Raw genomic sequence first — 13,741 nt, 5'->3', positions numbered from 1 at the left:
GAAATATTATTTTAATAAATTTGTAATTCAAAATATTTATCGATTATAAATATAGAATAATTATAATATTATTATAATAACGGTTATAAAACATATGTTAGTTATTTTAAATGAATTTCTTTTTTTACCGGCCGCTTCAAGGTACGAGATATCACGCGGCTATTTCGTAGCGTTCAATAATGTTGACGTCACAAAATAACTGACCAATCGAAAAAGGAAAGAAATAATACTACAGAGTACATGTATTTCTAGAAAATTCTCGGAGGTGGGAGATCGTAGTTTATAAAAGGCCGTTTCTAATTCGGTTTAGACAGTTAATTTTCAGATCTGTCTGTGTTACAACACCCTAATGTAAATTTGTGTCGTGATTTATGATCGTTATTGTTAGAAATATAAAAATTTGTTAAGTGTAAACATGCCGGTCGCAATCGGAATCGATTTGGGTACGACGTATTCGTGTGTCGGTGTATGGCAACAAGGTAAGGTAGAAATAATCGCAAACGATCAGGGAAATCGAACTACGCCGTCGTACGTCGCCTTTAATGATACCGAACGATTGATCGGCGATGCCGCAAAAAATCAAGTGGCGATGAATCCGCAGAATACTGTGTTCGACGCGAAAAGATTAATCGGAAGACGTTACGACGATCCAAAAATAGCCGAAGATTTAAAACATTGGCCTTTTAAAGTGATAAATGATGCGGGTAAACCTAAGATACAAGTAGAGTATAAAGGTGAAACTAAACGATTCGCACCTGAAGAAATAAGTTCGATGGTTTTAACCAAAATGAAGGATACGGCGGAGGCGTACCTAGGCCGTAAAGTATCAGACGCCGTTATAACTGTACCGGCGTATTTTAACGATTCGCAACGTCAAGCTACAAAAGACGCCGGAGCCATCGCCGGTTTGAACGTTTTACGAATTATAAACGAACCGACCTCCGCCGCATTAGCTTACGGACTCGATAAAAACTTAAAAGGTGAACGTAAGGTATTGATATTCGATTTAGGCGGCGGTACGTTTGACGTTTCTATTTTGTCGATCGACGAAGGATCGTTGTTTGAAGTCAAGTCTACCGCCGGTGATACGCATCTCGGCGGTGAAGATTTTGATAACCGTTTGGTTAATCATTTTGCGGACGAATTTAAAAGAAAATTTCGTAAAGATTTACGAAGCAATCCGAGAGCGTTACGACGTTTACGTACCGCTGCGGAGCGAGCGAAAAGAACATTATCTTCGAGTACCGAAGCGAGTATAGAAATCGACGCGTTATACGAAGGTATTGATTTTTATACAAAAATATCAAGAGCGAGGTTTGAAGAATTGAATAATGATTTATTTAGATCGACGTTACAACCGGTAGAAAAAGCGTTAAACGACGCAAAATTATCAAAATCTACTATCGATGACGTAGTTCTCGTCGGCGGATCGACACGCATACCGAAAATTCAAGCGCTTTTACAAAATTTTTTTAACGGAAAAACATTGAATCTATCGATTAACCCGGACGAAGCCGTCGCGTACGGCGCTGCTGTACAAGCCGCTATTTTAAGCGGCGATAAAAGTTCAGAGATACAAGACGTTTTACTGGTCGATGTCACTCCCCTATCGCTGGGAATCGAAACCGCCGGCGGTGTTATGACGACCATTATCGAAAGAAATTCAAGAATACCGTGTAATAAATCGCAAACTTTTACCACGTATTCTGATAATCAACCCGCAGTAACCGTACAAGTATTCGAAGGTGAAAGAGCCATGACAAAAGATAATAATTTACTCGGTACGTTTAATCTTACAGGAATACCGCCGGCTCCTCGAGGCGTACCGCAAATAAACGTTACGTTCGACATCGATGCGAACGGTATACTTAACGTTTCCGCAAAAGATAGTAGCACAGGAAGAACTAAAAACATTGTAATTAAAAACGATAAAGGAAGGTTATCGAAAGAAGAAATCGATAGAATGCTTCATCAAGCAGAACAATATAAAGATGAAGATAACATACAAAGAGAAAAAGTAGCGTCGCGTCATAGTTTGGAGAGTTACTTATTTTCTGTAAAGCAAGCGCTCGATGATGCAGGTAATAGATTAAGTGATAGTGAAAAAAGTAATGCGAGAAGTAAATGCGATGCTATATTACACTGGTTAGAAAATAATTCCTTTGCAGATAAAGAGGAGTACGAGTATAATTTGAGAGAAATTCAAAAAACGTGTTCACCGTTAATGAGGAAGTTACATGAAGGTAACGGTAATCACGATAGTCCGACGGTCGAAGAAGTCGAATGAGGTAAAAATAAATTAGGTACATTAATAAATAATATTAAACAAAAATTTAATAACAATATTAAACGTAATAGAAAAGGCACGTAAATATTAAAATTACTAGTAAAAAACATTAATTAATTTCAGTCTAGTTTATGCAACAAAAATCCATATCACCAGTAGTTAAAATATTTCTATTTTTAATAATTACTTATAGTTTATAGTCAAATAGACTTTTGTGTTAAATCATTTGTATTTTTTATTTAAATGAATAAATTGTACTTACTATGTTTTACCGAATTATATCAGGTTTATTTTCATTATTAAGTACACACAGTGTATTGAAAATAAAAATTGCACGTGCTATATTAATTTAATCATTGAGAAGTTGCTTCAGTCTGATTTTTTTTTTTTTTTTACATAATTTTCCAATATAATTAAAAAATATGTAACATCATAGGTTTTGATTATTTTTCAATGTTAAACCAGATCAGTATTGTTTGTAGATTTTACGGTAATCTATATGATTCTTAAACCAAACATGTTAAATACGTATTTGTTACATTTTATTTGCAGGGAAGATCGTTGTTAATTAATATACAAAAATTCCTACAATCGAGTCGGGAATGAGCCAACAACTCAGAAATAACTTTTTAACCCACACTATGAACTTTACCCTCTGTTTTGTTCTTAGAGAATTGCACAGTTGCAGAATGTTATCACTGCTAAAATTAAAGTTTTAAAACGTGCTCGTAGACAATTCTTGAAGCAACCTCTTCAATTTCTTTTTTTTAATTTTAAATAATCGTTTAAGGTAGTTTATCACTGTTTTATCTTACTATAGTAATTGTAATTTTAATGATCGCTAATGTAGTATTCGATTGGAAAATATGAGCACATTGAGTGCTACATTACAACTTTAAATAGGTACACATTGTACGTAATTCAATGCTATATTGTTCATGATTGTAGACGATGAGAATTATCTGATTTATTAACTTAACAAATATAACATTGTCAAGACTTGCATCATAGTGCTTTAATAACCTTGATTTATGGTGGTCGGTGCTTAGTGTCAGCCGATATGCTGGTGGTTTATTTGAGCGAGACAGATTTAGAATGCGGTAACAAAGTATGTTAGATATGAATTCTGTCAGTTCATTTAGTATCCGCTGACGTGTGTGTGTTTGTATTTCTTATTCCAGAGTAACCACGATCATAATCACTGAAAATCGCTGTTTAAACGACCGAAAGCATTATGATGTAGGTATTGAAAACATAGTTTATTAAATTTGCCTAAGTTTGACTACTAATAAGTTGATTGTTCCCAATGAACTTTTTTTGTTGAAGATATGAAATTATTACTACATAATTTACTTTTAATAAATTTTGTTTTTTTTATAGTATTTTTATTAACTTTTGTGATTATCTCAGAGGTTAATATTCCATTTGACTTTTAAGTTATTGTTGATTTTTTTTGCATTTAGGCAAATTTTCAGAATGTGATAGGAAAAAGAATTAGATTTTTAAATCAGCTAATTTAATATAATATTGTATATTTTTCTTTCATTTCATAATATTAAGCACACTAAGGTGTATTGCTTTTTTTATATTTGTTAATTTTAATGAATTGATTTGAATTTGTGATAGTTGACAGATGATTTGAAATTACCATAGAGTAGCTTTATGTGGTCATTTTATCTTTTTCTAAAACAACATCCTCTATGTTATATAGAACTAGGTGTAATTAGATTAGACTACTTTATACATAACTAAACAATGCAATGAAATTTCAGTTAATAAAATATGATCAAATAATTTGAATACAGTTAGAAAACGAAATGTTTCAAATAGGATTATTCATAATACTTCAAAATATCCAATGCTTTAATAACAACCACCTTTTAACTTCATAATTAAAGATTAATCCATATTAATTATTTGGAACAGATAAATCTTCAGCTCATATACAGAATAAATAAAAGGAAAAGCATACATTATCAGAAAAGTAACTCATTCTTAAAAACAAAAGCATGGATATAATTTAGTTTAAGGATTGACAATAAACAGCTTTCCTTACAATCTTACACTTATACAACACCTCTTATGAATCTGATGATAGCATCCTAGAAAGAAGTTAAATAAGGTAAAATGTAATGTTCAAGGTATTTCTTCCAGTAGTTTGCTGTAGAGTACTGGTTATAGTTCAATGGATGCTGTTGAAATTTTTTTTAAATAATAAGCCCTGCATCAATGTCACCTAAATGTAAAAAAACTGTACATTGACTTAACAAACCACAGCAACTTCAACTAAAACTGAAGTGAGAAGTAGCAATAGGAATGACGCTGAAGAAAATCATGATTATTGAAAATCTTATGAAATCTTAGGAAATAAATATAAAGTCTGTTTTTTAAAAGAGGTATTCAGTAATGGTCATGTTATTGTCCTTATAGACAACTGACCTGTATTTACTTGAATGATGAAAGTTTTTTATGTATAATTAATACATAAATTAAATTGCATAATAAAGATCAGTTCTTACGTATTAACGCCACTGCAGTTACAGCTTTATTTTAAAACAAAGTAGTCAATCGGATTTCGGTGGAAAATGAACAGTCTCTTTATTAATTTTAATAAATGGTTATTTATTTTATAAATATAATTTAACCAAACTTAACCTACGCTCGCTTCGCTCGCTAACCTTGACTAATTAACACCGTAATTTTTTGAGTATTTATTTAATAAATTCAGTAATTATTGCAATTATTTAAATAATCAAAACACTCCTGTTAATTAGTCAAGGTTAGCGAGCGTATGTTAAGTTTGGTTAAATTATATTTATAAAATAAATAACCATTTATTAAAATTAATAAAGAGACTGTTTTGAATCTATGTTAAACTCTATATTGGCCCATTTTCCACCGAAATCCAATTGACTACTTTGTTTTTAAATAAAGCTGTACCTGCGGTGGCGTAAATACTAAGTACTGTATTAAGACACCCGAAGTTAGTTATTTTGAGAATAGATGTTTGTATAGAAGGTAAAAGCTATAAAGGAGAATGAAGATTGGATTCTAAGCTGTATTAATATGCCGAGGTTAAAAGAGATTAGCACAGTACAGAAAATAATTGAGAATAATATCAAATCAGTTAACAGACTAATAATTTTAACAAAAAAAATATTTATTTTAATAATCTCATTCATGTCATCACAATTTTTTGTTGCGATTTAAATTTTCAAGGGGCACGTAGTTATTCTAATACAATTTAAATTGCATTACATTTTAAAAGTAATATGGCACTGTATTATTAAACTTTATTCTCTAACAAATTAAATTGTCACTGTTACTAAATGCCAAAAATGTAGAATTTATATTAAAAATTATGTGTATTTTTAACCTTTTATTAATTATTGTGTAAAGTAAAAAACATATTGCAAATTATTTAATTTCATTAACATTATTGGATACAAGCTTATCATATGACTGGCCTAGATGATATAAATATAAGAGTACATTACTACTTAAGGGCCCAAACAGAGCTACATTGTGTACAAATGAATATTTTAATTTTATTCATTCCACTTTGTGTTTTTTTTTTTACATATTTTATAAAACTTAATATTTAAAAATAGTCAAAAATGTTAATCGGTAGGTGTCTTTTTCAACTTCTACATTATTTTCCAGCAGGTTGTATGTATGGATTACATTGTACAACATTAATTAAATACTATCGGTTCATTATTACTTAGAAAAATGTTGTGTTTTTAATATATTTTGAAAATCTGTTTGTTATTTATGTACTTTGTAATCTTGCCTCAAATTATATTATAGTTATTCATATTCATCGTTTGAAGCAGTGTAATATTTTAACGTTTGTCTTTATCAGGTGGTAATAATCTTCTGGTTGTTCACCTAAGTTTCAAACTTATGTAATGAAATTATTGTAAAAAATATACATAAAAAAAGTTAAAAACTATTCATTTTGCATCCTCATGTAAAAGTAGCATTTAAAAAATAAAAGCAAATTGTTTTTTTGCAAAATAGTTCATATATCATAACCATAAAATTTCTAATTAACCAATAAATATTTTTAAATGTGTATTGTGTAAAGGAATTAGTGTGTACATTTTGCAAAATTTTGTTGGAGATTAAAACTTGCACACACAATTAATTAATTACTCATATTTTGTTGTGATTTGGTTGAAATTAACAATTTTTTAAAATTCTTTCTGGATCTCGGTCAGACCTTTATATATGTCTTAATATTGCTTTTTCTTTCTGGTTGGAGCCTTTTATACTCCATCCCGGATTACTTGAACTTTATCTGTAGATATATACTTTCTTTATTTCCTTTTTTGTTCTTATTTATAATTTTTAAATATATTATTACCTTAAGAGTAATCCATTTCTAATTTTGGTTTCATTTATTAATTTCAAATCGGTTGAGTGAGTGAGTGTGTTTGTTATTAAGTATACACAGTAGATTAGTTTAATTTACTGATAATGATTTAAAGTATTAAATATGCAATTATTTGTTTAAATTTGGTTAATTTATTGTTTGTTTGTATAAGTACATCCAGCTTCATTTTTAAATTAAATATGTTAGAATATTTATTCTTTTAAATATGAAAATTTAATTTTTAAATTAAAAGTTTCATTTATTATTGAAGATGTTTTAGAGGCTGTGAAATACATTTTTTTATTTTTTTGTAATATTGCAATAACATTGCGTTTTTTAAACAGAAAACCCAACAAAAAGAAATGAATAAATATGAAATTCTTAAAACTCAAATCATAACACTTTCAACTGCCTAGTCATCTTCAGGAATTGGTGCAGCTATTCTTGCCCCTGGCATCAATCGTTAGTATTGATTGCAGTGTTTTTTTTTTAATTAGGAAGTCATGCTTAGAATGGACTTAAAAAGTGTTTGATTTGAATTGTGTCTATTCATTTAATATAATCTCTCTTGAGTATTTTAAACAAACATGCATTTAAAAAATACTAACATGTGACGAATTAGATGAGAATAGAGCAGTCAAAGCTGACCCCAAAATTAACTAAAAATATTGTGATGCGAGTTAAATTTGATTTGTTTTGTTAAAAGAATTGTTTTTTTACAATAATAATTAATTATATAATTACTGATGCTCATTGATATTCACCATAAATATTTGTTGATTACATATCCTCACACAGACACATGAGTGTATATAATATATATATATATATATATATATATATATATATATATATATACTCTCATATTTCATAGCAACAATGTTTTAGGATCAGTAACATTAAATATTAATTGTGTAACTATTTCTGATCATAAATTCTATGTGCACTTAAAAAGGTTAATTTTATTCAGTAATAATGTACAAATTCGTGTAAAATGTAATCGCATACACTGTTTCATTTTTCCTACTGAATAACTTAAAAATTTAAATAATATATTATTATATGTTGTCTTTTTTTTGTACTTTTTTATACTTTAATTTTAATTTGTACAACATTTACAAATGCACGTATTATAGTTTTTGTGTCGTAGAAATATTATCATTGTTAATAAAGATTAAAACGATAAAAGAATGTATATGTAGTTTTGTTATTTATTTCCTAAATAAACCATGATTATTATTATATTTCAATAATATATCTGATATTTTATCTACTGAATAAGACCAAGGTGTGTAACGATGTATTGCTTTATGGCAGAAAAGTTAAGTCAATCTGTTGCTTTATATAATCTATTCAGTAATACATATGTTTGAAATTCACATAAATCATCATTTGAGGTACAAGTCTTAATAATCAAAAAGTTGTTTTCTATGGAAATAATGATTAATTAGCAATTCTTTACAGGGAACAAGAGTGAAGCTGTTGCTGGAAATAATAAAAATTCTCTGAATTTTGTTGCAAAGGTATTGTATATGTGTGTATTCCGTTAAATACATAAAATTATAAAGCTATACAATTTAAAAACAAGCAAGCTGCTCAAAAAATATTATTTTGGCACAAATATGTTAACATGTTGATGTCATCTTATTGTAACAAAGCAATGCAATTTGATATCACCTGTTTTAACATCATTGTAGGAAAACATAATAGACCATAATTAACTTTACACCTGAATACAAACACAAGACATAATTTTCTTGACCTCATTGTTTACTAAAGTCTTGGACAATATTTAAAAATTTACAGAAAACAAAGTGATTGAAAACACCTATCACTATCCAACCTAACTGTAAATTATCTTAGAAGTACCTGATGATCAGACCCGCTTCTATGCAATAAATATAAACCTAAATACCAATAAAAATAAAATAAAGAAAATATTTTTAAGGTTTAGAAACCTTTATAACAATAAACCAAAGGAGAACTTATTATAAAACCTTTTTAACTAAATTTAAAATGTTTTCAGATCATTTGTATTTCAATTGTCCTTAGAGACTGATGCTGCTGTTCTCAGCCTGGCATCAGCTTATTTTGCTGCTGGCAGTTTTTTTTATTTATACAGATATTTATATTGTGCTTGTATATATGTAAGATTTGAATTATGTTTGTTTAAATAATTCATAGTGTTGTGATGTGATTCTTTTTTTTATAAAAGTAGAAAATCAAAGTTGTTACGAATGCTATAGCATTTATCACTTTGTAACTGTTTGATACTAGATATCTGTTATCCTTGAACATTATGAAATTTGTAAAAACACCGATATTAAAGAAACAAACACAATTCAATCCAACATACTTTTCAGCTATATTCTAAATATGCATTTGCCAAATTGTAACAATGGCTTGTGTCAGCTAATGTTAAATTAAGAAATTCCGACTATTTCTGTTTTATAAAGAAGTTTCTGTTCTGTGTGTGTGTTTTAGAAGGAAGGAGAGTAATTTTTGTTTATTAACTGGTTGCATTTTAAATTAAACTTAGCCCAAAAATAATAACATTTTTTTACTCTAAAACTAGCACCCAACTATTATCACTTTGTACAATAAAGAATTATAAGATAAAAGGATTTTTTCCTCAAATAATAAAATATGCAGAAGTAATGCAGAAGTCTTCAACAATATAGTTTTATTTAGTTGGACCTAGGTGTTTAGATAACTTGTTAACACCTAACAACATGATTCCTTGAAGAAGAACCAAGAAATTTATTTTATTCTGATTTAACTGTAAAAAAAACACCCCAACAAAAACTTTTAGTAGTGTGAGCAAAGGTGTAAATTGATTTTAATCAAACTAGATAATATTTATTATCTACGTTAAAAAATTGTTCCAAAATAAAATTTGGCAGTTTTCTTTTTTCATGTTAAATTTACATGATTAAAAAGTAAATTTTATTCTAAATGGGATTAATAAAATAAATTGTTCTAAAACTTGCAAAAATTAAAATTAATAAATCCCAAATGAAATTTGTTGCTACGTATCTTTTAAAAAAAATATTCTCTCCTACTTGTAATTCATATTAAAAACCAAATTTAATATTTCACTTGAACATAATGAAAAAAGTAAACACCAAAAATATGTCATAATTTTTATTTGTAGTTAGCAGCAGCGTGGAATGAGTTGTAATATCAAATTCAAAAACTCATATAATAACATGTCATTAAGTATTAAACTATCTTATCAAAATATCTATAAGAACAACTCTCAAATTATCTCTTAACAATATCATACATTGCTGAACAAAATGGCTTATTAATGTTTGATGATAAGACACTTTAATAAGATCTCTTGTAAGGTTTTGATGAAATTTTTTCAATATCAAAAACCATTCACATTGTAATTTTCAATAAGTCAAACTCCCTTCAATATGTCCACCCTTTACCAATCTTTACAAATGTTTAATAGAATCAGTCCTCAAATACAAAAGTTCGCCCATTAAATTTCAGATCTTTTTTGGTTAAAAAGATTCTGATAGATTTAGCAAAGAGAAGGTAACACACATGAATACTTCCAAAATTTTATTACCAAATTTTTGTAATAAAAACTCAGGTTCAGAGATCCCAGAAAATTGAGAAATACAAAAATCTGAAGGATCATTTTAAAAAAGATATTTATTTTATGTTCAAAAACATCATCGTTCTGACAGTATTCAGTCAAGATAATAACTTTGCCATAAAATGGTCTAATGTTATGTAAGAATCACCTTGTCGGGACATAAGCGTGGAATGAGTTGTAATATCAAATTCAAAAACTCGTATAATAACATGTCATTAAGTATTAAACTATCTTATCAAAATATCTATAAGAACAACTCTCAAATTGAGTTCTGATTGGCTCTGGAGTTGCATATTTCTGTTTTCTCTTGCTAATGATTACATTATACTGCTGTGTAGTAATAAGATACAGTTATCTCATTGGTTTCATTTTAAAATTAAAACCATGACACTGATCGAAAAAAATAGCTTACAGAGTGGAATTCACATAATTATAATTCAGAATTCACCCTTTAATTGTAAAAAAAATTAAAGGTAAACTGAAAAATCACAAAAAAATATTATTGAAAGTGCATGGTAAACTGTAATTAAACAATTCTTAGAGATTTAGTAATTTAGTTATATTTTCTATATCTTCATATTTCATAATCCTTCGTTATAAAAGATAACATGTTGAAAACTAATAAACTATAAAATCCTTAAGTATCAAAATTATTTGTACTGTGTTTTGATTTTCTATAGTTTCAGTTTACATCGTATGTTAGCGCTACACTGGATATACGTTTTTTAAACAACGTTCATGTTTCACCGGTCTCGCGTATGGATGGCAGCACATATAATAAAAGTAAATCAATTGAATTACACAATATATTGTTATTTAATTTGTATTAATAAAAATCTAATTAACATTACAAATCAATCAAAATAAATTGATTGAAGCTAACATTAAACCGACCGTGAACTTAAAATCATGGTCAACCATAGAAATTCTGTTAATCAGCTGTTCTTTAAAAACAGCTGATTTGAAAACAGAACGTTGAATTGTTGCTGATAGGTCATCAATGATCAAAATAATATTCAGGGCACACTTCACGACTGAAAATTATTAGTAAAGAATTATTCGGTAAGTTTTGTTTTTTTAATTGCTTATCCGTCTAATAATAGTGTTTTTTTTTTAATATTTTAATGTGATTTAATTTAATAAGGACGCCATTGTGATTTCACAGTGTAAGAGTTTGTTGTGCGCTATAATAAATTTGTGAAAAGTAATTTTTAAATATTACAATTATTCGTTTACGTGTTTTACGAATTTATGTTTGATTAAATGGACGACCTTTTTAACTTCTAATTTATTTTGTGTTATTTATGTTTTCATTTATAAAAATGATGCTACGAGAATTGTTATCCTTATATTTTACTTTTTTGTTTTGTTCCATTTTATCTATTTCACCGATTAAATGAATTAATGGTTTATAATTAAAGTTATTATCTCCTTAAAACGAGGAATATGGATATACTTTCTAATCTTGTTCTAGGTTTTGTTTAATGATTCTTAAATCTGGTAAGTTAAGGTTATCTGTGTGGTTTATTTGTAAGCAATTATGACTAGAATTAATTGAGTACATTAATGATAACTGTAATATATTAATTTACATTTATAGAGTATTGAGCAAGATCTTTTCACCATTCAAGGTTATGAATTTATAACCTCTAAAGTTCATAAAAATTGTTTATTTTTTATTACACCTGCAGTATAGAGGTATTTTATTTGTTGTAAGCCTAATCTTCTTTCTCCTAAATTAATGTAGGATATTTGTTATATTTGATATTTCAATCTTAATTACATTGAGTGCTATTTTATTACACAAAAAATTTTATATGTATAAATTTGTTTTTTTTTGTTAAAAACACATGTATAATTTTAGTTAAAAAGTAAATTTTATTTATATACATAAATAAAAATATACATTTAAATTTGAAAGTTATTTTAATAGGGATTTTTAATAAATTACTCCTGCTGTAAAAGTTGGGTATGATAGGTAGGAGTTAGGTAAAATATCTGTGATTGGTGGAACGTTACTCAAGATTCTTTGACAAAGATAACTGATGAATCTGCCATGACAAAGTAATGAATGTGTGGGAAGGCCATACAATACAAGTTGATACTGCATTGTCTAATATTGTATATTGCTAGATGATAGCGTATTATCTGATAAATAGTTAAAATCCAATCTTGTGTTATAATTGTATGTGCAAGTAAACATGAAAAACTAAGGCAACCATTTTTAACTATTGATTAAAAAGGATTGTTTGAAAAATAACCTTTTTAATATTGTATAGAATATTAGAATTATAAAGTAAACACTTGCTCAATTCTCCCTAAAGTGTTTGTTTTTTTTTTAAGTTTAAACTTTATAATTAGATTCTAATTATTGAAACAATAGAAATTTTTTTTTAAAACACTAAAAATTATAGGCCATAATTCCTTTTTCAACTAAAATATTTTTTAGAAAAACTTAGTATCTTACAATGTGGCCAAACAATTTTTTTAATAATATTCGTAAAACATAACCTTAAAAAAATTCTCTATTAAAATTTATCTCTAAGAAATTATTTTTTACTATCCAATAAATTTCCTCCATTATTAAATTACGGTTGTATTGCTGTATTCTTACTTAGATTAGACAATTTCTTACATTAAATATTTTTGTAACTTAGAAAAAAATAATGAAAAAAAAACTTTTTATAATAAAAAAAAAAACTTTAAATATAACTTTTTTAAATAACAGATTTAATTCACATTTAATGAAGTAATGTTTTTATTTTATTTCTTTCTTATCTATGAAGCACTCTATATCCTAATAATTGAGAATTCTTATAGATAATTATGAGAAATTACATAATCAACTTCAGTTTTGTTCATAGGTTAATATACCATATTAGTTATGCTTAGGATCAGGACAACAAAAGATCTAATTATCAGAAAGCAGGTTTGGACAGTGTGACCTATGCAAGGTCAGAGTCCATGCTGTGTTATCAGCACTAGTCATTTAGCTATCAGTTTTGTGAGTTTTGAAGACCTGTTCAGATGCTAATCTATTTTGTGGAGAGAGGCTAGGGCTAAATTACCAAGGTATGGCAATACAATCTATCTCTTAGGAATTTTTCTATCTCTTGACCAAATTTTTCTGAATGAAAATATAGTCACAGTAGAGAGAGACTACTACTCATATTCCGTGCTATTAGTGATATGTATGATGACAAATAAGCACCATATGAAGAGCACCGTCAGCCTCTTCAATACCTAGCTCTGATTCAGATTCTGATGATTATTAAGGTTAGTTTGTGATTTATTCCTCTCCACAAAAATTGTAACCTTAACTTCTCTGTACAGAATGGATTAGCACCTGAACAGATCATTATAATTTCCAAAACTGGTTGCTTATTAACTAGGGTATTGATAATGCAGTGCAGATTTTGACCTTGCACTATCACCTGCTGACCAAACCTGCTTTCTGACATTTAGA

At 27.9% G+C, this 13,741-nt stretch overlaps 2 protein-coding genes across 9 annotated transcripts in view; both read left to right on the top strand.

The window, feature by feature from the left end:
* The first annotated feature begins 334 nt into the window (after nucleotides 1–334).
* On the top strand, nucleotides 335–2,462 carry LOC142333389 (heat shock protein 68-like). The gene has a single exon (XM_075380411.1). It carries the CDS (start codon nucleotides 416–418, stop codon nucleotides 2,285–2,287), a length of 1,872 nt encoding a protein of 623 aa, XP_075236526.1. The 5' UTR covers nucleotides 335–415; the 3' UTR covers nucleotides 2,288–2,462.
* Nucleotides 2,463–2,771: 309 nt separating this feature from the next.
* Nucleotides 2,772–13,741, top strand: part of Tango11 (transport and golgi organization 11) — a 50,234-nt gene continuing 39,264 nt past the window's right edge. The window contains exons 1-3 of one of the 8 annotated variants that reach the window (XM_075380414.1): nucleotides 2,772–3,077; nucleotides 8,130–8,188; nucleotides 10,956–11,058. In XM_075380414.1, the coding sequence (XP_075236529.1) occupies nucleotides 11,034–11,058 (25 nt within the window). In that variant the 5' untranslated portion in view covers nucleotides 2,772–3,077; nucleotides 8,130–8,188; nucleotides 10,956–11,033. Of the gene's footprint in view, nucleotides 3,527–8,129; nucleotides 8,189–10,955; nucleotides 11,059–11,181; nucleotides 11,338–11,642; nucleotides 11,776–13,741 lie in introns of those variants that run through there. The other 7 variants (XM_075380415.1, XM_075380413.1, XM_075380418.1 and 4 more) reach the window with 7 other exon arrangements.

The sequence above is a fragment of the Lycorma delicatula genome, chromosome 12 (assembly GCF_047948215.1).
Source record: "Lycorma delicatula isolate Av1 chromosome 12, ASM4794821v1, whole genome shotgun sequence".
Taxonomy (NCBI): domain Eukaryota; kingdom Metazoa; phylum Arthropoda; class Insecta; order Hemiptera; family Fulgoridae; genus Lycorma; species Lycorma delicatula.
Note: the sequence above shows the minus strand (reverse complement) of the source record. Positions and strands in the feature narration are given on the sequence as shown.